General features: G+C 42.8%; 1 protein-coding gene across 1 annotated transcript in view; it reads right to left on the bottom strand.

Moving 5' to 3' along the window:
- Positions 1–3,052: 3,052 nt before the first annotated feature.
- Positions 3,053–26,587, bottom strand: part of Gtf2e1 (general transcription factor IIE subunit 1) — a 30,424-nt gene continuing 6,889 nt past the window's right edge. The window contains exons 3-5 of the mRNA XM_050148802.1: positions 12,586–12,787; positions 6,122–6,363; positions 3,053–5,035 (exon numbers count right to left, since the gene is read on the bottom strand). Of these exons, the coding sequence (XP_050004759.1) occupies positions 4,611–5,035; positions 6,122–6,363; positions 12,586–12,787 (869 nt within the window). The 3' untranslated portion in view covers positions 3,053–4,610. The remainder of the gene's footprint in view (positions 5,036–6,121; positions 6,364–12,585; positions 12,788–26,587) is intronic.

The following is a 26,587-nucleotide window of genomic DNA, read 5'->3' on the forward strand; positions in this document are numbered from 1 at the left end:
TGCCCTGGCGCTTGGACATAAAGCTCTCTCTGAAAGCAAGGCCAGTTATCTGCTCCTGCGTGCCCTTAAAGGAAGGAGGGACTTGGCCCATCTCTCTAGCTCTCCAAAGGATGATTTCATTAGCTTCCCTTTCTCAGTCCACTACAGGCTTAAGAGCTATCTGCTAATCCTGTTCAGTGTATTTCTTTTATAGCAGGATGGAAAAAAATAAAACATGAACAGACCGTGAGTTTACCACAGTACCGGTTTCTTTCTAAAAGTCTTCCTTTTCTGGGAGAGAATTTTTAGCTATTAAAAAGCGACAGCAGCCCTGCTGTTAAAGATAATGTAACTTTGATGAAAACAAAACACAGAACAAATAAGGAAGTGAATCGCGCCAGTCTCAAAAACCTGAAAGGCTTTTTCTTTATTCCCAGTGGTGCAGGAGCCAGCCCAGGGGCGGGATGCTGGGCACGTGCTCTGCCAAGCTCTACTGAGCCCTGAGCGTCCCGTCCCTTCCAGCCCTCGGGTGACTTTTGGTGGTTGGGATAAGAAACTGTTCTTATACACTTCCTCTTTTAAACACTTGGGAATAAAGAGGAAAAAAAGCAACACATCTGATGTGGGATTCCCCTCGACACGCTGCGAAAGCCTTTGGTTAATGAAGAATCTGCTTTGGGCCTACTGCAGCACAGAATAGGGCAAGGTGGGAATTCCAAGTGGACAGAGGTGAGACTAGGGGTGGAGTCAAAGCGATGCCACAGTAGCCTCAGCAGGAGACAGACACCAGAAGCCGGTGGAACCTTACTGGTAGGCCACAACCACGTGGCAATACACAAAATAATGGAAATGGGTTAACTGAAAAGAGCTAGCTAGCAATAGGCTTAAGTGCTTGGCCATGCAGTATTGTAATTAATAGTTTCAGTGTGACTCTTCCGGGTCAGGGCGGCCAGGAACTAGCAAGCAGTCTCTGCCAACACATCTACATCTTTTTTTTAGAGTGGTCCTGACTGGAAATCTAGGCATGGAGCCAAATGATGGAATAAGGTGAACATGCCCTTGCTGTTGGTACCCCAACCTCTTAAAATATCAACATTTATAAAACACTCAATTATTCTTCCCTCAAAGTTAAGTACCACAGCAAGATGGGGTGGGGGATAGAAACCCAATTATCTGCCATTCATTTCGTGACTCCTGACACTGCCAGCTCCAAACCTGCCCTCTATCTTAGTCTCTCTATTAAAAGATGCTTTGTCTGGTTTTGACTTCCTTTAGCACATTACAAGGCATTTTCTGTGGGTGCTGTTTGACTTTATTTAAAAAAAAAATCACTTGCCTCCATAAAATAATAGCTGGAATAACCCTGGGGACCCAAGTAGAGCAACCAACCACTCTTAAAGACTGTTGAGCACGTGGTCAGGAAACGGCACTGGAGGTAAGGGTGTCTGGTCAGCTAGTGCTAGGGCTAGCGCCTACTCCCTTGCCTTCCTTCCCCTAGGATCTGATGGATGGGTCATTTAAACTTAATATTCCTTAAAAGATATTGTGAAAAGGTGGGGGAGAGGCTTCAGAGTAAACAAAAAGCATCCACTTCTAGGACAGATAAAATAAGGCAGCCCCGGGCAAGCCTAGGTCTCCTAGGGCTAGGGGAGCTCATCACCTTAGTTTTGGGGGAAAAAAGTAAAAGTGATAGACCACCAAGTGATACAGTATATATGAAATATACAAGATATATTTCAGTGGGGAAAAACAGCGTGAAGGAAGAAAGAAGCCACAGCTACCCTCGCACACTCACCCCTACATTAGGGAGCCATCTTGATAGGCCCCTTTGGATATCACAGGTGCTGTTAAGGAACAGGAATATATTAAAATACATGAAAACTTTCCAAGACCTTTGGGGTAAAAGGATGATGTGGGAAGAAAAAGGGAAGCTGAAACTTCAGTTAAACTTCATGGCAGAACCTCTAAGAACGGTTCTTACAGAAAAAGACATAACACCCTCCCCCCCCATAAACCCCTTTCCTGATTCCTCCTGCCCCCCACCCCCCACCCCAGTGGCAATTCACCGACAACACAGACTGACATTAATGGAACCCAGGAGAACCCGTTCAGGTGGTATAGATGGACAAACCAGGGTAGCAAAGAGGTAGGGACAGAGAATATAAGTCCCTCGCTTCCTTCCTCTCAAAGGAACAGTGATTTCCCAAAGAAAAGGCACAGAAGCAGTCTTTTCAAGCTGAGTTCCATGAAAACCTTAAAGGCAGTGGAAAAGTCAGGCTACGATGACAGCTGACGTGAGCATAAAGACAGGACAGCCAATGGCACCCAGAGAAACTGTGCTCCTGCCTAGCTTCACGGTAAGCTGTGGGTGGTGAAATTCCTAATACGCTGCAGTCTCTCTTGACTACATGTAACGACATACACTTGACACCTATGGGATAAGCCTGCCCTCGCTGGGGTGCAGAGGCTGGCTGCTGGCAGCACCCCCGTTCTTGGCGCTTCTGTCACTAACTGGCTTCTCTTAACAAGCTACCGAGCAGCGTGAGACAAACATGCCTGTCTGACAAAATAAGAGCAGGCTCTCCTGAGGCTTGTTACACATGTTATTGAAATACAGAGGCAATAGTAAAAATTTACATATTAAATTATATTGTCTTACTATTTTAACTTGATTAACCTAGGAAATAAACATGAGAAAAAGAATACACCTAAAAGTCTTAGCATTAACATAGAGTTTGCCTTTGTCATTACACATATAGTTTGCCATTTCTACATATAATCCATTATCCACGTGCTAATTTCCAAAATGGGAATCTCTTCTACAGTGTACCACAGAGATCACTGCAGATCCTATTCCCAGTACTTTCATCACACACCCATCCCTGACTCATGTTTGATCCAAACGATCAGACAAATGTCAAATCCAACAGCTAAGAGCGTCTTGCAAATAGCACCAGCAAGTGAGAATTCTTTTACATCAAACACAATATTGGATGGATAGCTTTTCTTCCTAATGCCTTCTTATGAATACTGTGCATGTTCCTCGGAAGGTATTCGTGAGTATGACCATCTCTCCAGTCTAATTCGAACACTGCTTTAATCAGTGCCTTTATTAATACATTTTCCACAATAGAAAAGCACACTCATACACATACTCATATAAAATGCAACAAAGAACACAGTTTCAACATTAATCATGGTTTAAAAATAAACATTTCTAGAACCATGAAAGCTTAAAAAAACAAAATTTAAAAGTTGAACAGTTTTGTGTCTTTAAGATAAATACATAAAAGGTATTTTAAGGCAATTCACTGCCCCCTTCCAAAAGAGTTGCAATAGCATCCAATCGCACCTATGATATTAGATGATGGCCAGAAGCCTCTGACATCTTTAAATGGGAAGAGGAGTCATTCTAGCTATGTTCCAAAATGTCAGAGCTAGAAATGAACAAATTTTAAACAATAATAATAAGTCGACTCAATATTCAGTCATCCAACAACCAGGTAAATGAATCATCACTTTATACAAGGCTCAGATAGTCTAAAATGCTCTTTGCTTCACACATATACTACAAAACAATAATTAAAAGTCACAACGCAAGGGGAAATACTATAAGATGTAACTGTTGTAGACCTTATGAGAGTCCTTTACTTTGGAAGTTCTGCCTTGAGGAATGACCCCACGCCAACAGGCCTATGTTCCTTGAGGTCACACTGCTCAGTGGCACAGGGGCAGCACTAGGATGTCTCTAAGACTCAGAGGAGAGACACAGGCTTTGATGGTGCAGAGAAGAGTGAGGGAGGGCGGAGTAATCAGCCATTCTACTACTTTCTACTGGAACAGCTCCCTAATTAAGAGCACTGGCAAAGGCCTAGAGAACAGGAGGGAAGTGAGACCAGGCTCAGCTAAACATGGAGAAGTACAAATCATACTGGAGCAGTTGTAAGGCGCTGCCCCACGCTCTCAGTTCTTCAGTCCTGGACACAGCCTCCTTACCCTTGTGTGTGCACGCTCTCAGTTCTTCAATCCTGGACACAGCCTCCTTACCCTTGTGTGTGCACGCTCTCCTCTGACTTCTCCAGGAGAGCATGGCTACCTGCTGTTCTCTGTAACCCTGGACATGTGTGCGTTCTCTCCTCTAACTTCTCTTTCTCTCTTCTGTACTCTCTCACCCCTTTTACAGGTTGACCCCAAACTCAAATTGGAGGAAATATGAAGTATTTGGGGTTCCCCTAAGCAGCAATCTTTTCTTGGTAAGCTGCTTTGGTTGCAGAACTACAAGGAATTGTTTCAAATGCTTGACCAGGAAACAGTTATATTAGGATAAGATTATCCTAAGAGGGGTCTGTAGGTAGACAGGAACATTTTAGTCTGAGTGAGAAAAATATGTCCTAAAAATGAAGATAAGGAATTACGGAAAAATATTAATACTTGAGTAATAAGAGGGAAGGGAATACTCATAGCCCACCTACCTGTCTTGGAAGTTTCTGACATTTAGAAAAACTAAAAAATCAACCTTTCTCTCCTGTTATGCTTTTGTACTAACTAGATTAACAGGCGCTTTACACCAGGAGGGCAGGAAGCCACTTAAGCACTTGTGGGGAGTTTCTCTCTGAAATGAGCAGGAAAGCTCACTCAAAGAGGTCCTCAAACATCCGCTGACCCATAGCTATGTATGCCTCCTTTTCCTCTGGCGTCATCTGGGCTACCAGATCTGGACGCTGGCTAACTTCACTGTAGGAGAATGGACAGCCAGCCACCATAACAATGGGGTCATCAGCTACTTCCTCAAACTCGTCGTCTTCCTCGTCCTCATCCCGATGATGGGGAGCCACAGCTGCTGGCCGGGGCGGGGAGTCGTCATCCGACTCACTGGTCTCGCTCTCCGAGTCACTGCCATTGGCACCAGTCACTGGCGCGGATGCTCCCACCGAGCAGGCTGTCGCCGAGGAAGTCTTTTTCTCATGAATGAGTAGAGCTCGCATGACCTCCTCATTGTCATCAGGCCCTGCGTGGGCTTCCTCATGCTCCTGAAATGTGTCCACATCGATGCCACCTGGAAGTTAAAACCCAGAAAGTCACAACCTCACGATGCAAAGAGCATTCATCTGTAACTAACAAAAAATAGACTTCAATGTGTTCTGTTTAAATTGGTGACTAACAGCGCAGACTTCACTGGCTCCATTTTCTGAGCTGCTGTTCTACAGAATATCTAAAATGTTCCTTAAAAGCTAAAGTAGCACAATGACTAAGTCGGGGAGTTTGCAGGTTTACGTGCATTTACCCTTGCCCATGAGCTGCACTATTTTAGGAGGTGACAAAGAGCATACCTTCTAAGACTCTGGGTTAGAACGTGTGGGACAGCAGCCGGTGTACAGGGGACGAGGGCACAGCCCTTCACCTTGCTCAGAGTAAAAGCCAGAGGCCTTACAATGGCCTATAAAGTGCTACCTTCTCCTGGATCCCTAACTCTTCCTGGTCCTCCCGCCCTTATCCGTACTCTATTCCAGCTACAGCTGGTATTCCTTGTAAAGACAAGGCACACTCTCTCAGGGTGTCTGCACTGCCTGTCTGCCCTGAAGAGTCCTCCTCTACTGTCCCTCCATCCCATCTTCCCCCAAGTGCCACTTCGTGAGGCTGTTTGTGCCCGGCACCCATCCTCTAGCACAGAGACTCGGGCCAACTGCCTCTTACTTTTTAGGGATATGGAGTCTGCCACAACAAAACTGTATTTTCCTTATTCACTGTGACCCTATTCCTGCACCGGGACAATACCTGCCATATGGTAGGCACCGAGTAGGAATTTACTAAATGAATAAACAAATGGTAGTTTCATTTTCCTGAAGCAAACTGCACAAATTTCAAACTTATTCAGAAAGGTGTGTGTAGTACCTATATGTGTGGACAAGGAAACACTAATGCACATAAAAATAAACAAATCTTTTAAAAACAGAGACTTACAAACCTAGTTCTTGTTTTGACCAAACTGACAGTACAACACGCTGGCTGTTTTTAACGCTTATTGCTCAAATTCACACCATGAATTTTTACTAAAACCAAGAATTACTCAGGCATTCTTTAAGCCGATTTAATTTTTGACAAAATCCATGCTATAGCCATATTCCTGACTTCTTATTCTTACCTTCCTTCATCTCTTCAGAACCATAGGCCCCTTGGACAGTGCTCTCTCTCAACCAAATGGGCCTCTCTTTGGCAGATTTCCCCTCCAGCGAGGTGCGATGAACATCATCTTGGTCATCCATGTTAATGACCACATTCTGAGTATATAAGTCCTCATAAGAGGGGCCTTTGCTGGTCCATGCTTCCCGGTGGTGCCCGCCTGCCAGGCCGGCAGCCCCAGCAGTACTGGCTGCTCGGTCCTTGCTGTAGAAAAAGATTAAAGAACAACAGCAAGAAGAAAAGTTAAGGTCTGGGCACTGAGCATGAAGGACTGCTGGAGAGAGAGCTAACGCAGTAGCAGTTTGAAGAGAAGCTGCCCACTTACCCGGCAGGCATGCTTCAACAACTCTAAGAGAGCTCTCTAGAACCCAGGGTGGAAGCTGTATGGATTACATCAGACTTAAACTCTGCAAACACTGCACCTTCTCGCGTTTGTGAATAACCAACGTTTAGAGATTGTAACATGTCCATTAATTTGCACGGGGGAGAAGGGCAACGAAAGCCTAAAGATACTAGGTCTGGCAAAACAACTCCTAGTCATATTTTCCATGAAAATTTTGTTTAAAACAAAACAAAATAAAGATTACTGTATTTTAAAAATATTTTCCTAGTTTAACTTTAACCAAGGGTGGTTTTGTGTGTGGCCATGGAAGTTAAAAAGTTACTCTACAGCGTCAGACCTCAACTTAGAATTAACCATCTCCTCCTGCCACTCAGAGGACAGAACGCTCTTCAGCATGCCAGTGCACCTTTGTTTCTACAGCTACACCGACTATCTGCCCCCGCCATTCTCCCCCACACAGGGGCTCTGATCTGTTTCTACAGCTACACCGACTATCTGCCCCGCCATTCTCCCCCACACAGGGGCTCTGATCTGTTTCTACAGCTACACCGACTATCTGCCCCCGCCATTCTCCCCCACACAGGGGCTCTGATCTGTTCTTGGTCTGGTTTGCTCTTTACTTCTACGGCCTTCCTTGCCTGCTTCAACGCTCTAAGCCTGATGGGTCCTTCTCTCTCCAATCACTGGGCTTCCCCATTTCTATGAACCAAGCTAAGTTTGCCTTCTCCCTCTGCTTCCTATTTTCCCTGCTTTAACGTTTTCGCTCTTGCTCTACACCGATTTGTCTCTAACGTGCCTTTTAGAGGTTTCACCCCACAAGCAATCATGCTTCCTGAGATACCTGCTCAGTCTACATCTCTTGTGATGTTTTCCAGTGCCACAGGTACTCTAGACCTTATGATTTCCCTCACCTTCTCTCACAGTTCTCTAAGTCAGTTCCCTGCATTGTGCTAGCCTTTTGGAAGCCAGCTCATCCTAAACCTAAGCAACATTCGTCATAAGCCACTAGGAACCACCATCCTTGCTGTTCTGCTCACTAAGTCGCTTTCTTTCTTCCTGGGAAAGAGCTCCCTGGGCTGTCTGTCACATTTGAACTGAGGTTCCTCTCGTGTGCCTGTGTTCAAGAGTCTGGCTGGCTACTTGTCTCTATAACCCTATGCTTCTGACAACTCCCTACAGGTAGTCTCAGGCTTACCTTAGCCCTCCCTCCCTGCCTCTTGGTCCTATACATTTGAAACCAAGCAACAAGCTATTTAATTACCACTTTACAGCAACTGCCTCTGCATTCTTTTCATATCCTACCTGCACCCAGGGATACTCTGTGCCACTCCTGCCTGCAGCCTTTCTCCCTGGCACCAGTTCTATCTAGTCTTAATACTTTCTTTTAACTCCTCCCTACGGTCTCCTTGCTCCCACTCTGGATCCGACCAAATAGATCCACTCCATCTTTATGTCTTGCTTTTCTAATATCTCATGACACTATTGTAAGCACTGGATTTCCCTCTACCTTCTGTTCCTTTCTGTATTCAAATGATGTTGCCTTTTGCATTGTTTACCTTGCCTCAATTTGGCCATATCTGTCACTAGACATTCCACCTCCCTTACTGTAACCCGACTACTTACTTCAGTGTAGCTCAGCTTTTTACATTGCGTTCCCCCTTGGCATTTATGGTCCTTTCATTTTCCCGCCCTGATCCATTTTTGTTTTTGTGCTTATCCTACATGCAGAGTTCTCCCTGCTCATCTCACCGTTTCCCCAACTCCTTTCAATGCTATGTCTTGTCTATCCTCAGCCAACATCTTCGCTTTTTCTATCTGCCTCAAAAGTTGCTTCCAGAGTCAGCTAACTCCAGGCAAGAGAAAGAAGAAAGGCACAGCGCTCCAGTGTGAACCTGTCTTTACTTTATTACTGCTGTTGCTTGGTCAACTCGCTGAGACTGTTTTTCTTTATATATAATCCTCAACTCAACCTCAGGGTTAACTTTGAAGACTATCTCGTGCAGTCAAAAGAGGTGCTGTGAAGAGAGAAAGAAGAAAATAGAAATGACAACAGGATGAATGAAGAAGAGCACCCTTAAAATCTGACTTCTGGTGTCCTTTTACAGAAACTCAAGGTCGATTTTTATTTGCAGCATCAATTAAATGGCAGCAAATATTTACGTCTCACCAATGAGTTGACTTACTGGGTTAAACCTTAGCCTGCCTGTGATGTGGACGGTAATGCTTCCCTGCTAACTAGGACTCCTCAGTTTTGGTTTACCATTTTTACTTAAATGTTAATGGCTACTATAATGGCTCCAAAGAACTCGGAACTTTCCCAGCCAAAGTGAAACTTAGTTGGTCTGAATACCAATTATGTAATTTTATCCCCCTTATCAGATACTGATTTAAAATAAATATACAAAGTAATTCTAGCCAGTAAGACATAGGGGAACAGATAAGATAAAGGATGTTTCTTAGGAACGTTTCTTCAGTCACACTTAAGACACAAGGAAAGGATGCCATTCTCTCTGCATTTGGATATTTTCATCTGCGGTAATCAAGACAGAGATGGTGACCTTAAGGCAAGACAGAGATGGTGACCTTAAAGCAGCTTCCTTCCTAGTCCTAGGTGGATGATACACAGGGAAGAACAGAGATGGAAAAAGAAATCATAATTGAGCTAAGAACAGCACTAAGTCAGAGCCTCCAGCCACAGAAGACAAGTTATCGCAGGTAAAGGCATCCTAACTGACAAATGGTATTAGGTGTTAGTCCACAATAACTGAGTTATAGAACTCTCCGTACAACTGGGAAGAAATGCAATTAGCTCAGGACTCCCTATTTAACAGTAAATAACAGAGCGAATTAAAACAAAACATAGAAGGATCACTAGAAAAAAATCATGCTGAGGGAGGCAATCCAGACCAAAAGACAAAAATATGCATTCACTTCTATGTGGACGTTAACTGTTAGGTCTTTGATAAGCAGCCTACAATCCACAGAACCACAGAAGTTAGGTGCAGAGTAAGGGATGGGAGGGTAGCAAATGTGATCTCCTTAGAAAGAGGAAACAGAGAGACAACACAGGGACTGAAAAGGGAAGATCAAACGGAGAGGGCACGGGAAGGAGGGTAAGCAGGAAATCCAGAGGGACAACTGAACTAAGAGCTATTTGAGGGCTTGTACGGAAACCCAATACAGCAGAGGTTTCTCTTCCCTCTCTCTCTTGAGATTGGGTTTCTCTGTGTAACCCTGATCTGGCCTATAACTCGCTCTGTAGACCAGACTGGCCTGGAACTCACAGATGTCCTCCTGAGTGGAGGCCGAGATTAAAAGTGTGCACTACCACCACCTGGCAGCTTCTTAAAATATATACATATATGAAAGAAGTCTAAATTGGAATCACCGAGTAACAGGGGAGACAAAGCCCCAAACAGACATCTCTTGTCACCAAATGAATCTCCAGTGCTGGGAACAGGTTATCTAATTGAGTTGTTGGCCAACAGTCCCATGGAATGCCCTCCAAAACTCAGACTATTGCCAGGGTCACTGGCTGCTCTCCACAAACTGATGGTAAACACCTATTGCTGAAGACAACCCTGCACAACTCTGAACACGGAGAAGTCGAACTGGTGCTTATCTACAGCCTTCGCCCTACTGACTAGTGCTGATGGTAAGGAGGTCCTTGCATGCTGCCAGAGGAGAAAGGGAAACGCCAACCCAGCTACGAACACGGAAATCTACAAGGTGCCTGCCTGCAAGACACACTGGCGCAATGGCGGCACGTGAGCTATGAGCGTAGCCGACCACTATCTGATTGGAGTTAAGGCCTACTCCATGCGACAGAGCAAACCATCAACACTGTCCTGGTTGGGGGTCAAGGATCTGAGACTGCGTAAATATGGATCTAGGGGAACCAAATACTAGTGATCTGCTAAAGGGCCATTGCCATAAAATAACTCCTGACAATATTCTGCTATACTCTCCATACCTTGGAGCAGTTGGTCCTACATGGGCTGCATTGTCTCATTAAATCCCTCCCCTCAGTGATCAGGGAACTGCGGAAGACTAGGCAGAGAAACTCTAAGAGTCAATGGGGATGAAAGACACCAAGGAAACAGGTCTTCTAGAAATAAGAGTACTGACACACAGACAAACCCACAGACTGGGGCAGCATACACAAGGCCTGCACATGTCCAACCCACTGGGGTCCCAGTGCTGAGGAGAAGGGGACACATGACCCCATCTTTAACCCAGAAGCTAATTGATAATCACTCCAATTGGTAATCACTCGCAAAGGAAAAATTAGTTTTCTCCAATGGAATCACGCCGGGTATATAAACCACACCTAAGGGCAGGCCCCATGCCTGCCAACACAAAATGAACTCAATAGCATTTTTGGAGGTATTTTGTCTGATAAAGCTTTCTCTGGGTTTTTCCCTTTCCCCTTTGCTTATATATTATGGTTTCTAGTTTTGTTTTAAGAAATTTTCTATGTATATGAATATGTGTCTCATCATCTGTATGTATTTCCTGTGCCTTTCCTATGGCTCTTTTTTATGTTTGTTTTGTCCTATTTGTCCTATAAATTATTTTATCTTATACTGTTGTTATTATTATTATTTAGATGTTTATGTTTTCTACTAAGAAAAGAAACATTGTAGATTTGTGTGACTGGGGAAGTGGGAAGGATTTAGAAAGAGTTGGAGGAGGGAAAACCAAAATTAGAATATACTGTATGAACAAAAATATATTTTCAATAAAATAAACAAATAAATAAACAAACAAACAAACAAACAACAAAACAGAAACGCCAACCCCCACACAAATACAATCGTAATTGGCTCTAGAGTCAGGAGCAGGGTGGTGGATATGAATTCACCTTAGTATCAGGAAGAAGGAAAAGAAGACGGGGCAGAACAAGAGAACACTCCCTGACACCAGTTCTCACTCAGGCAATTCAAAAAGTAATCTAACTCCTATGGGTTAGAAAGATGGCTCAGAGGTTAAAGGCATTTGCTGCTCTGCAGAGAACCTGGGTTCACTTCCCAGTACCCACAGGGTAGCTCACAACCACCTGTAATTTCAGTTCCAGAGGATCTGACACCTTCTGGCTTTTGTGGGCACCAGACATATATGTGGTGAACTTACATACATGCAGGCAAAACATTCGCACACATAAACTAAAAGCAAATAAATCTTTTAAAACACAATGCCTTTTCATGGCATGGTAGAACCAAGCCTGCCTACTGATGCAAACACCACAGCACATTGAAAAAGGAGGAAGGAGCCACTGTTACCAGTATTAACCCACGGGTACACTATACCTTCAGAAGACTAAAAAAAATGCTGTATGCTCTCACTCATACATAAGCCCTAGCGTTAAATGTTTACATATGTGTGCATGTGAGTACACACGTGGGTGTTGGTCATAGAACTAGAGAGAGAACAAAACTAGGAAAGTGGAAAGAAGAGAGGACTGTGTGGGATGCAATGGTGTCTGTGGGGGCTGGAAGTGGAGGCAGGGGCCTGGCAGAGAAATCAGGGAGGAGGGTCAGTAAAAACAAAGCACGTATGCAAACACTCTAGCAAAGTGTACACATTAATATAAAAGCAAACAAAAATCTATAGGAAAATGCTGTATTCCTGAGAGAATTTTGGCCTTTAAAAGTTGACTACGAGCCAGGCGGTGGTGGCGCACGCCTTTAATCCTAGCACTCAGGAAGCAGAAACAGGTGGATCTCTAAGTTCGAGGCCAGCCTGGTTCCAGAACAGTCAAAGCACACGGTGAAACCCTGTCTCAAAGAACCAAAAAAATTAAGAAAAATTAAAAAAAAAAAAAAGATGACTAAGAAAATGTAAATATTCCCAAGAGGCACAACTAATTTAGGATTAGCTTCAACTGGCTCAGTGCCGCAGGCCTCCGTTCTACTACATTCAGTACCAACAAATCTGACTACAACACAAGTTAATAAGACAAGTGCAGCAGAGCTGAGAACCTCTGGGACATTCAGTCTTCAGTCTCTGGAGCATTCACTCTGGCCCTCCAAGATAAAAACCAAAGCAAGGTGGAAAAGGTCAAGGCGCAGGCTTCCACTCACCTCTGCTTCAGGGCCGGGATTTCTGTGGGTTCCGGTTCAAGTATCTCATAGGCCAAGTTTACATCCTCTGTCTCCCGAAGCAATGCATAAATGGGCTCAATTTGTTCATTAAATCTTGCCAAAAGTGTGCGAGCATCTTTCTTGGGCATTGCTGATTCGTCTTCTTCTACCTCTGTGTGGCAAAAGGTACAGCGGAAAGTTCCTATGGAAAAAGCCAAATCTCAGGTCAGAAGTCTGCCAGAGAAGCCTTAGCTACATGCCTCCACCAATGTTTTAGTAAAACTTTCACACCAAAAAGTCAGGAAAAACCGTACAATGATTATCTATATACCTACCATCTAGATTCTACAATTTTCTAAAATTTCCACAATTTCACATTTCCCAGACATGTCCATCTTTATACATGCCCAGCATTTTTATACATCTCAAAATCTCATCCCCAATAGCTTTTGAAAATCACAACATTTCTAATATATTTATATTTATTTTAGCTTACAGCTTATTACTTAAAGCTTAGTGCTTCCAAGTTTTCTTCATACATTACACATCTGGATTAGTATTTTAGAAAATGCCACATAAATCCCTAAAACTAAAAGCTGTTTGTGGTCCCAGGCACTGCCACGGGGATACTTCTTTCACTTGTGGTGTTTTGTTAAGAGTTTTTAACTGTGTGTTTGTGTGCGCACACACATACGTGTATGTGCAGGTGCCAGTGAGCACAGAAGATGGTAACGGACCCCACAGCTTAAACTGCAGGAGGCTGTGAGCTGCCTGACAGACATGCTGAAAACTAACCGCCGATCCTCCTCTGAAAAGGCACGGAGTGCTCTTATCCAACAGCCACCTCTTTAAGGGCTATTGCTTAGTGTTTATAAACCATTTACATTTAAAGAAATGTATTCAAAGCAATCTCAAAAGAAATTCAAGGAACTTATTTTGTTTTCGTATCCCTTACATTCAACATAGGACTGCAATGCTCTCTAGGTTCTCTTCCCCAGCCCCGGTTCCTGTACCACCCTAGTCATTACCCTAACCTCCTGATCTAAAAAGTCTATTTGATAGCTCAATCTCGAACATCTGCAAGTAAAATCAAGGCCCTGTAAAATTTGGTCCCGAAATATCAGAACCCAGTCATAAACACCTGTGGTTAACAAATCCTTTATTTACACAGTGTTGCTTCTACAGTATGCACTTACACTTTTTGATCTATACACTAATTCTGGAAAGGGCCAGCAGAACCAAGGCTCTCAAGGAATTCATAATTTGTCAGAGACATACAGCTAATACAGGAAAATAACAGCGCCTTTAGCTAGGACTGTACCATGATGGATAGCATCAAGATCACCCAACTAGCTGGGTGATGGGGAGGAATCAAATCAACTATGATGCTAACTGGTATCTTACTACCTACAGTCTGCACTACTGCCAGACGTGCGATTCCAGTTTGGCCTTACTCCCAGGGACATGCATCCTCCTTTCCTACAGAACTACCAGAGGGATTAAGGAGGATAATTGAGTACTAGTGCAGGACACATAACAAGGACTATCTCCTCCCCTCATTCCAGTAACAGAATAAACAAAATAAGCATTTCTATTTCAGCATGACACCAAGTCCTCCAGACATTTCCCAACTGAATATGTTTCCAGGCCTCCCACCCGCAAGGCCAAGAATAAGTGAATGCTTTGATCCCTCACCGCTTCTACAACATTATCTTCTCAATTTTGGACATCTATCCCCAGTATGGGAGAGGACAGACAGTACCTCAAAGCTAGGAGGCAGCCCAGACCTCACGGCTAGGCTGTGGTTGGTTGGTTGGTCCGAAAGACTGTCACATTAAATGTAACCATCAAAGAAGTGAATCAGAACCAAGTCATACAGAAGCCTGCCTGATAGACAGACATGGACTCTGCAAAACCATGGACACTTTCCGGTGAATCTAAGTTACTACTGACTCTCTGCCAATCAGTTTTACCCTTTTGCTAGTCTAGCCACATACGTAAGATATGGCTATTAAATTTATTAAAACACCCCATCAAAGAACTAACCCCATTTTTCTTTAACATTTTAAAGTAATATATGTGTATTTGTGTGTGTATGTGTGTATACAGTCACATGTAAACACCCATATACAGATCATAATGTATACAGAAGTCAGTTCTCTTCCCACCCTGAGTGTAGGTCCCACTCAGATTCTCAGGTTCAAACTCAGGTTCTCAGGTACCTTTACCCACTGGGCCAGTCAGCAAACATATAAGCCCATTTTCTGAATCCTCTAGAAAATTACCAAAGTCTCTCAAGCACCATGTTACTAAACAGTTGAACACACCTCTTGACATGTAGTCCTCTGGCATGTGCAAATTTAAGTGTTTGCTATATGCATGCCTGACTAAAGAACACAAAGATTTTGGAGTCATCGGGGCTGGGAGGACAGCTCAGACAGTAAGTAAAGAGCTTCCATTGAAAACATGAGGACCCGAGCGCAACCCCATAACCCAGGCTTAACAAAGAAAAAGCAGGACGCGTAGCATGTATTTATAGTTCCAGTACTGGGGAGATAGGCAGATCCCTGAGGATCAGCCTGCTTAGCCTACGAGACAAGTCCCAGGCCAGGGAGACACTCTGACTTTAAAAATATAAAATAAAAAGGACGGCATCTGAGGAACCAACAAACAGGCTGCATGCTCCTACATACAAATCAACATGTACATACAAAAGACATGAGAATAATCAACTGGACAAGAATACCATTTACCAATGTTAAAAGTAATTTTCCTTTTCTTTTTTGATAAAAAACATCATGTTGCTTTTAGATATCTGAATATATGTTATTCATTGACTGTTAAAACAGATATGCTTTAGAAGCCCACTTACTACAACTACTGAAAGCTCAAAAGAGGCTATCAGACTAGAAAATCAGATAGGAGGGTACAAAACATAGGAGTCGTAACTAATGCCCAAGTAGATCACATACCCAAAGAGACTTGGGAGAGCAAGTACAAGAATCAAGAGACAAACTCAAGGCAAGAAAGATCCTTAAAACAAGAGATGCCAACTTCCCGTGGAAAAACAAAAAAAAACCCAGGATAGCTAAAACAATCCTGTACAAAAAAGAACTTCCGAAGATATCACCATCCCTGATTTCAAGCTCTACTACAGAGCTATACTAATAAAAACCACATGGTATTGGCATAAAAACCGACAGGTGGATCAATGGAATAAAATCAAAGACCCAGAAGTAAATCCACACACCTATGGACACCTGATTTTCAACAACAAAGTAAGTCAAAAATTATACAGTGGGAAAAAGAAAGCATCTTCAACAAATGGTGCATGTAGAAGAATGCAAATAGATCCACACATCTATCACAAAACTCATTTGCACAAAACAAGTCATAGTCAATAGAAGACCTCAATAGAAATCTTCAGTGTATCTGAACCTGACAGAAGAGAAAGTAGGAAATAGCCCTGAACACATCTGCACAGGAGACAACTTCCTGACAGGACACCAATGCACAAAGGCTAGAATCAAACTTAATAAATGGACCTCACTGTCAACAGGTCAAACATCAGCCTACAGAATGGGAAAATTAATAAATGGGACCTCACTGTCAGCAGGACAAACATCAGCCTGCAGAATGGGAAAATGTTCTCACCAGCTACATGTCTGACAAAGGACTAATATCCAAAATATATAAAGAACTCAAGAAACTAGACATCAACAAACCAAATAATCCAATTAAAAAATGGGGCACAGACCTAAACAAGAGAATTCTCAACAGAGGAATCTCAAATGGCCAAGACACACTTAAAGAAATGTTCAATATCCTTAGCCATCAGGAAAATGCAAATCAAAATGACTCTGAAATTCCACCTTACACCAGTCAGAATGGCTAAGATCAAAAATAGAAATAACAGTTCATGCTGGAGAGGATGTAGAGCAAGGGGAACACTGCTCCATTGCTGGTGGGAGTGCAAACTTGTACAGCCACTTTGGAAATCAGTATGGTGGTTTCTCAGAAAATTTCCCGGTTCAAAACCTCAATCCACCACAAGACCCAACTATACCATTCTTGGGCATATACCAAAAGGATACCCAGTCATACCACAAGGACACTTGCTCAACTATGTTCATAGCAACATGATTTGTAATAGCAAGAACCTAGATGTCCCTCAACCGAGGAAAGAATAAAGAAAATGTGATCCATCTACACATTGGAGTATTCAGCTGTTAAAAACAATGACATCATGAAATTTGCAGGCAAATGGAGGGATCTAGAAAAAAAAATCATCCTGAGTGAGGTAACCCAGACTCAGAAAGACAAACATGGTATGTACTCATAAGTGGATATTATCTATAAAATAAAGGATAGCCATGTGACAACCCACAATCCCAGAGAGACTAGATAACAAGGAGGGTTCATGGGGATCTTCCTGGGAAGGGGAAATAGCAGAGACTGGTGTTTGTGTTGCTTTCATTGGTTTAATAAAGAAACTGCCTTGGCCTTTTGATAGGGCAGAAAATTAGGTGGGCAGAGTACACCGAACTGGATGCTGGGAAGGAGGGCAGTGTGGCAGATGCCATGAAACTCCTGTCTGAGACCAACACTGGTTAGGATCTTTCCTTGTAAGCCACAACCTCGTGGTGAACACAGATTGGTAGAAATGAGTTAGATCAGGATGTGAGAGCTGGCCAAGAAGAGGCTAGATATAATGGGCCAGGCAGTAATTTAATTAATTCATTTTCTGTGTGATTATTTTAGGGGATAAGCTAGCTGGGCGGTTGGACGCGGCCAGCTTCCCTTATTACAAGAGACTTCACCAGTGTACTGAGGGCAGGTAAGGATGAGAACATGAGCAATCAGGTTGGAGCGGGGAAGGGGGGCAGGTCACAGATGGGACAGAGCGGGAGAATACTGAAGGAGACTACTGAAAGGTAGGGGGTAGTTTGGGGTCAGGTAAAAAACTGGTGCAAGGGAATCTCCCAGGAATCTACAAGGATAAACCCAGTGGGTGGGACAAAAAAAAAAAAGGATAACCCCAGTTAGGACACCTAGCAATAGAGGATGTGTAGCCTAAACTGGCCATCTTCTGGGATCAAGCAAGACTTTAAGGGGAGGGAGTGGGAAACCAACTCAATTTACAGAGGTAAGGGTGGCCAAGAGATTGAGGGAGTGGTCAACCAATGACTGGTCTAGTCTGAAACCCATGCCAGGAGAGTAAGCCCACCATGACACTGCCTGGCTGGATGACCCAGAGACCTAGGATAGAACCAAACACGACTGGAGGGAAAAAAAAAGTCAATGAAATGAAGCTTAATGATACTCTGCTATACACATAGATCAGTGGCTAGCCCAACTTCATAAGAGGTTTCATTGAGGAATTGGTGGAAACAGTTGTGAACCCACAGCCAAGCCTTTGGCAGAGCTCAGGGAACCCTGCAGAAGAGGGGATAGGGAATTACAGGAGCCAGAAGGGTCAAGGACACCACAAGAAAACCCATAGACTCAACTAACCTGGGCTCACAGGAGCAAACCGACAACCACGGAGCCTGCATGGGATTGGCCTAGGCACACTGCATATATGTTACAGTTGTGTACCTTGGTCTTCTTGGGGGACTCCTAACAGTGGGAATAGGGGCTGTCTCTGACTCTTTTACTGGCTTTGGGACCCTACTCCTCGCCAGCTTTAATACAAGGGGAGGTGCTCAGTTTTACTGCAACTCGATGCACTGTATCATTTTTGTTCACATCCATGGGGGACCTACCTTTTGCTGAAGAGAAATGGAGGAGTGGATTAGGGGGTAGGGACTGAGGTAGGGTGGAGGGAGGAACTGGGGGTAGAGAAAGGAGGGGAAACTGAGGGCAGGATGCAAAACAAACATAATTAAATCAATAAAAACAATGATGATACAAGCAGAGGGCAGGCTGGTGCCTTTCTGTGTGGAAGTTTGACTAAAACACTGGTGGACACATGGAGCAAAGGCTTCTCTGGAAGGCTTCCCACCTCTGACCTGAGACTTGAGTTTTCTAGGAACTTTCCACTGTACCTTCTGCCAATAAATACCTAAAACCAAAAGCTGTTGGTGGTCCTAAGCAATGCCAAAGGGCTATTTCTTTCACTTGTTTTTTTTTTTAAGAGTTTATTTTTTAATTGTGTGTTTGTGTGTGCATACATACACATGTATGTGCAGGTGCCTGTAAGGCCAGAAGACAGTAATGGACCCCTGAGGCTTAAGTTACAGGATGTTGTGAGCTGCCCAACAGAGATGCCCAAAACTGAAGTCAAGTCACGTTACAGAGAACACACAAGCCAGATAGTACAATGGGAGCTGAGAGAAAGGGAAAGCTACACAATACTGTGGACAAAGCTGACGATGATAGGATTGGCAAGGAAAGGGGTTATATATCTGTTCTCACAAACTATAAAGCTACTTTATAAATATTCACGTGTACTCAGAGGCAAGTCTGTAGAATATTGTCCAAGCTTGACATATATGGGAATAAAGGCTTAGAGATAATAAGTTTACTACATTACATCTTGAAAACAAAAACCACTAAACCTTGATTCAAAACACTCTGCTTCCAAAGACTAAACTCATTGTACCACCTGAATTATACACCCCTTCTCCAACGTATTGTCTCTGCCAGCTCTAATCTAACAACTTGCCCAGAGCCACTTGCTTTGGCGCTAACATGGAGGAATGAGATGTCTTCCTTTAAAGGCAAAGCTGTATAAACTATTAAACTAGGTAACTGCTTCTAAAAGTACTTTTAGTTCTCTTTGATAGTCTCTGTAGATGACCACCTTCAACCTGTCATCTTAGGTCCTATGTTGGTGTGGGTGTTTTAGTTCAACAGGTATTTAGGAGCTGCGGTTGACCTTACCTTGCATGGCTTATTCTTGAATTCCTCACATATATTGTATACATTATGTTAATATGGAGACAGGAGACAGCTAGGAATAGTCAGAGAACAATGAAAGCTGGCACACCACCGAGAACCTCTCTCAAGTCCTTACTTGTCTGCCTTTCAGTTCTGGTTGACTCTGAAAACCTGGTCCTGTATTATATTCCCATGTATTTATACTAAGCACTCTTCTTAAGTAGGAAGAGAAAAAGGAAGGAATTGCACAAAGAGTTTAACAAGCATTAAGTGCCCATCACATGGCTCTGGCATTTACTTAGCTGACCGCTAACCTATTATGTTTGCTAGAAGGATCAAAGTAAATCCAGTTGCAAATAGGCATCTGAAGTAGGGAGAAAAAGATACTTTTACAAATAGGCATTTCAGAACCATTTTAGGACCATTTATTTGATAGTACATCAATGTCCTAGCTCTGTAATGAAGGTAAGTCACAAATCAAAGAAAATGGGAAAGGAATTTCTCTATCATTTTAACTTTCCAAATATAAGAAAGGAACAAAACTGAAGTCAGAGTGGAGAAGGGGGAGATAGGGACTTATAACAAAGGGGTAAAAGAAAAACCACCAAAAAGGTCAATGGAAGTCGAGACAGAGTTTCTCTGCAGCTTTGGAGCCTGTCCTGGAACTCACTCTGTAGACCAGGCTGGCCTCAACCTCACAGAGATCCGCCTGCCTCTGCCTCCCGAGTGCTGGGATTAAAGGTGTGTGCCACCACTGCCACCTGGTGAGACACAAGATCTCAGTGCTGAGTACACGCTGGGCAAGGCCTGCACCTTGCCAGCCTCTCACAAGTTACTCACTGTAACAGACACTACCCATTGAGTATTCAGCCATTTGTGTTCAGGAAACATGGAACACAAATAAAGCCAAAGCAAAAAACCTGTTTCCCATCCTTCGTTTGACAATGGAGTGCTTGGGATACCCATAACCAAGAAAAGGGGCGTGCCTCGCTGTCAAACATTATCAAAGGTGTCCATCAGACTGAGATACCATTTAGTCATTTTTCCTTTACTTTTTTAAATTTTAAAAAAAATTAAAAATTTAAATTTTTTTAAATTACAAAGATTAAATTTAAAAGTCAAAATAGGCCCAGCTACTCTGATAAAGTGCACTGCTGCATGAGTCATCCCCAAGCAGCCCACATCCTCGAGGCTGGACAGGCAGGGGGCGATCACATGACTACTGCACAGAAGCCTGGACCAAAAACAGTAGGTCTGATGTCCCCATGGCTTTTCCACATTATGCTTTCCTAAATCCAGCCAACCCTATTCTGAGCTATCTTCCTGGTGCTCATATTCTACTGGCAGGCAGTCAAGATAAAGAAATATCAACTACGGATGAATAAGAATTATGAAGGGAAAGAAAGAAAGAGAAGCAGCAGCGAGAAAAGGGGATACCGCTTTCTATCTCATACAAGAATTCAAGGGAGTCACCTCTGATACGCTGTCATGGCCCCACAGCATCTGGGCAGTGAGGATGGTTCTTGTGAAAAGGCAAGGAAAGGTATCCCTGCTGCTCACAAGATATAAGACGGCTGCTGGGAACGTGGACGAGGGGCAAAGCCAGTCCAAAGCCTGGAAGACCTTATGACCTCTGACGGACTGACCTTTCTGAGGACAAGGTTTTGGGGCATTCCAAGAGACAGCTGCATGACCTGGCCTGCTCTTTAGGCTACACTTACTTCTCCAAAGCACTATACATTCCTTTGTTACAAGCTTTAAGAGTTCATTTAAGGGGATACAGATATCAAAATATTAAAATCTCAAAAAGCCACCTTTTATTATATCTGATTTTCAAACTACTTTCCTAACACAAGTGGCTTCAGTTTAATTGAATATGGGAAAATAGATGAAAAAAATAATTATTATCTAACACACTTAACAGCAACATAGTTAGTTACACGTTTCATAATTAGTGTACCTATCACCAAAACTAAATTAATTCATCCCTTAACAACTCATTGTAAAGCACCGCAAAAATAAATATGTACATAAAAGGCAAAAATACGGTAAGTTTAGCATTTTTTGAAATTGAGAAGATCTTAATGTACAGATGATAAAATACAATCCCTACCCCCAGGCTTTTGTCCTCCTGCATATGGACGTTTATCTACCCTAACCATCATCTATTCCTAGGCTCCGGAACTCATTATAAAGAGGAGGAATGTAGCATGCCTGGGGGAAGAATAAAAAATAACGTGAACTATAGTGCTTAGATGACTGCTAAAGCTTGCAATACATTTTCTAAGTTAGGCTTCAATCAAATTCATCTCAAAATGCAGCAGGCAGGTAGAAAGTCTGAGGTTTTGACACATCTGAAAGACAATAATCAACTGAATATCATGCCAGAATCAAAACCAGAAAGAAACTCTTCACATGGAAGTTAGAGCTTATGTCAGCATCAACATACAAAAATAAATTCTGAAACTAGAGCGCTCCGTGCTGGAGAGATGGCTCAGAGGTTACTAGCACTGGCTGCTCTTCTAGAGGCCCTGAGTTCAATTCCCAGCACCCACATGGTGGCTCACAACCATCTGTAAGGGATCTGATGCCCTCTTCCAACACGCAGGTGTACAAGCAAAGCACTCATGCATAAAATATAAACCTAAAAAAATAGAACTATCAAACCGTCAAGATCAAAAGCAGGCAGGGTCACAAATGACATAAATCTCAGCTTTCAAGAGGTAGAGGCAGGGTTGGTCTACATAGCAAGTTCCAGGCCAGCCAAGGCTACACAGTGAGACCCTGTCTCAAAACAAGCAAACAAAGGATCAAAACCAGCAGAATTTGGGTGCTAGAGCAATGGTTCAGAGGTTAGGAGGAGTTACTGCTCTTGCAGAGGCTGAATTGTTGGCAGCTTCCACACCACTGGGTGGCTTACAAGCCCCTGAAACTCCAACTCCAGGATAGCTGATACCCCCTTCTGGCTTCCTCAGGTACTGCATTCATGTGAACATACTCCACCCCATACACAGGCACATATACACATAACTAAAAATAAAATAAATCATTTAAATAGTAGCAAAATTTTAAAATAAAAAAAACCTAGCCGGGCGGTGGTGGCACACACCTTTAATCCCAGCACTCGGGAGGCAGAGGCAGGCGGATCTCTGTGAGTTCGAGACCTGCATGGTCTACAAGAGCTAGTTCCCAGGACAGGCTCCAAAACCATAGAAAAACCCTGTCTCGAAAAACCAAAAAAAAAAAAAAACCTAAAGATTTGGGTTGTCCTTAACTCTGGTGCATGTGCTCATGCATGTGGTGTATGTGTGTGTATTTGCAGATCCACACACCCATGTGCGCAAGCCCACATTTACACCGATGGGAGAAAACGGCATTGGCTAGTCCTCTCTACCACTGCCTTATTCCCCTGAGGGAGTCTCACTGAACCTGCAGCTTAGGTAGGCTGGATGGGCTGTGAGTGCCCTGGATTTTCCTTCACCCTGCAATGCTGGGTGGGGTTACAGACGTGCATGACCAGCCCCAGCTTTCACCAGGGTGCCTAGGATTTGAACACCAAGTCCTTGGACTTGAGCAGCAAATGCTCTCCCCATTCCTCTCATTCTTCTAATCTGCAGCTTTTCGGCATAATTTTCTAATTAATGCATCTTGCACACAAATTTGAGAATGAAAACTCAGCAATTGAGCAAACGATTCTAGATTTCTTGAGTTTGTGTTTTGAGCGTTTCAGGAACTGCAAACACTGCTTACAAGAATGATATTTACTGCTCCGAGCAGTGAGGCATGAAGACAGGGAGAAGTAACTCATCCTCTCAAGGCAAACATTAACACATCTGAAACTTTCACAAATGTCGGACCCTAGTTTAGATATCAAGTTGACCTGGATATTCTAAATTACTTCTAACTCATCAGCAGAGAAGGTCTAGCCCCACTGCTGGCTTTGAGACAGAATCTACTCTTTAGCCTAGGATAGCCTGGAACTTACTAGTTTAGGCTAGCCTTGAACTTGTAGCAATCACCCTATCTTGGCCTCCTGAGTGCTGGGATCACAGGTATGAATCACTAAGATCAATTACTGTTGGCTATTTTTGAACTATTTATAACTAAAGATTTTATTTAGCTAGTAAATTCTTCTTAATACTAATCCTAAAATTGATTATATCTTTCCCAAGGAACCTGAGAAAATGGGCTAAATCACCATGAAGACTCCCACACCCCTCCCTGATATTCTGTGCAGAGCATCCCAGCAACCTTCCCATCCCTAGACCCGTGACTTGACTTCACAGATGTTCCAAATCCAACAATACAACACAGTCATGCGGATATGGCACCCATACATTCAACGCTGACGACTTACCTACACCACCCCCAAACGTCGATGTTAAGATTTTTAATAAGTAAACGTATTCCTTTAATATTTCTAATTACATACATTTCAAAGTTTACTTAATATGAGTTTCTGTGGTCTTTAGGAATAATAAAGGCTTCCAACATATTTCTAACTCTAACACTCGAGAATTTTATTCCAATTAAAATAAAACCACAGCGCCACATAAGCATTTATAGAAGTCAAAAAACTACATTCTTCTGGCAATATTCTTACTACTGAGAAAAATGTTATCAAGAATAAAATGTATATATACAAAGGAATACAAAGCATCCTATTTACAATAGAGGGCAAAAAACAAAGTAATCATGCTATGGCAGAGAAAACCAGACCCATTAACCGTATTTTAAATGCTATAAAAAGAAATAAGAGTTTGGTACATTAAGCAACCAAGAGACCAAAAAATAGTCTAGGCTTCCATTATAAATATAGGTAAAATACAAAAAGGCTGATGGTTTGGGTGATTTCTTTTTTTTTCCTTCTTGAAAAATTCTGAAATTACGGGTGCCTATTTTTAAATTAAAAATGGAAAACATAAAGCTATTTCCATTTCAGCTAACCCTAACATATAAAGAGAATAACACATGTTGCTAAACTTAACTCAGAAGTGCCATTAGCTACATCACATGTGGCTGCGAGTGTTAAGATAGAAATACTGAGTCTATTTGCATTGTTAGAAAGCTTGCTAAATCTAAAACATGCACTTAGGAACCACAAGATGCTATGCTGCTGATCTGAGGGATCTCATGTCATGTCGGTTTTAATTATATAACCTCCCCATATTTCTGGAACTGAAACAGCTATTTTTGTCTGATTAAACTTCTGAAGCCCAGAACTGGTGGGCAGAGAATACCAAGCTTGTCCAACCTGCAGCCCACTAGCCATATGCTAACTATGAATGCAGTCCAAAAAAAAAAAAAACCATAAATTTACTTAAAACATCTTTAAGGTTTCTTTTCTGTTTTTTTTTTCTTTTTTTTTTTCAACTGCATTGCACATGAACTGTGTGGATGACCAAGTTGTGTTGCTTGTTAAATGCTGACCACTTTGAAAATTACTCCAAATGGGAGGTTAGAGGGGAAGGCTCTTCATAGACCAAACATTTACAGCTGGACCCAGGAAGACCAGAATAAATGGCAAAGATGGAGAAAATCTACAGATCTGTAGGAACAGGATAGGTGGTAGGGAAAAGGTATACTATAGTATGAGATCACTGGCCTATACATGAATTAACAGCAAAATAATCCTTACTCACTGAATACAGAACTCCCCATGCTCCTGGGGAGTTCATCTAGGAGTTGCTTCCTTTTGTTCATTAGCTAAGAGCTGCCCATATATTTGAGTTAAGAACTTTTTATCTAAAGTATCAAAGTATGGAAGGCTCTAACCCAATTACTGAATGTTACCTGATGGTAAAATAAACCACAGTTCCACCTAGAATTGCTGAGGACAAAATAGAAAGAGGAGCTCTCAGGTGCCCATCTTAGCTAGTGGATGACATAGCTATTGCCCAGCACCTAGAAGGTAAAGGCCGGTCAGTAATCAGATCACTCTCGGCTACAAAGCCAGCTCAAGGCCAGTCTGGGCTACCTGAGTCCCAGTCTCAAAACCCAACCAACCGAACAAAAGAAGCCCTTCAGTCATCTCCATTATCACACCAGAGACACCATTAATCTCCAGGATCAGCCTGCAAAGAGGATAAATCTGGGGTGTGCAGAGGGCTGAGGTTAGGAGGAAATTCACTGTGTAAACAGTGCGCAAATATTAACAGAGAAAGGACCCTGTACCCCTGCTTCAGGTATGTTTACTTCCCATTTTCTCCACAATGAAGTTGGGAGAGATAAAAACTAAACAAAACAAGGAGGAAATAAAGGGGGTGGGGGACCCCACAAGGATTTCTAAAGACAAAGGAAGACTACCAAGGTATTAGTAGTTTAAGAATTAAAACATGCTCACACACAAATGCTTGTTACCTCTGAATTAACATGCAGAATGGGGCTTAATACCAACCAATCAGCACATTTTGTTCCTCGGTAAAGCCCAGCAAGAGCCACATTATTATCAGATGGAAGCACATTAAAGAACAAGACTCCTTGATTGATCACAGATTTTCAGTTATGCTAAGTCAGGCTGCACCAGGAGCAAAAAAGCCCCCAACCGAGCTTTAGCGCAAGCTTTTCGGGCGCTCTGTTCTCGAGGACGTCAAGAGTTCGTGGCTCTTCCTGCTCTCCCACACACCTCCTCCCTACATTCCTGCTGCCCGTCACCCTCATCTGGAAACACTGTCTCTTCAGACTAGCGACAAAACGTTCACCTCAGCTTTAGTTTTCTTTCCGAAGCATCTTTTCCTGCCTTTATTCGCTATCAGCTCCTTCACGCTAATAACCCTAGCTGTACTTGTGAATCAAGACAACTTTCCAAAGGCTATCAGCTGACTACAACTCGTTTCATCCACACTAAACGTGAGTGATATTCAAAAAGCCGCAAATAGGGCTCATGAATAAATGCAGAAGCATATTGCTACAGATTAACTTTCTCAGAAGCGCGACACCACCTCTCACTGCCATCCAGTACAGTAAGACAGACCACGGTAACATCAACAAAAAATAACAAAACCAAAACCCCAAACTGCTGTAAGAAACCTAGTAGAGTAAATGACAAAAATCCCAAGACTTAGCTAGCCTATTTACGAAGAGCTCCAGGTAAATTCTAGAAATCCCTCTGGTATACGCA

This window comes from Alexandromys fortis, unplaced genomic scaffold (genome assembly GCF_014885135.2).
Source record: "Alexandromys fortis isolate MF-2015 unplaced genomic scaffold, M_Fortis_MF-2015_v1.1 scaffold_4, whole genome shotgun sequence".
Classification (NCBI taxonomy): Eukaryota; Metazoa; Chordata; class Mammalia; order Rodentia; family Cricetidae; genus Alexandromys; species Alexandromys fortis.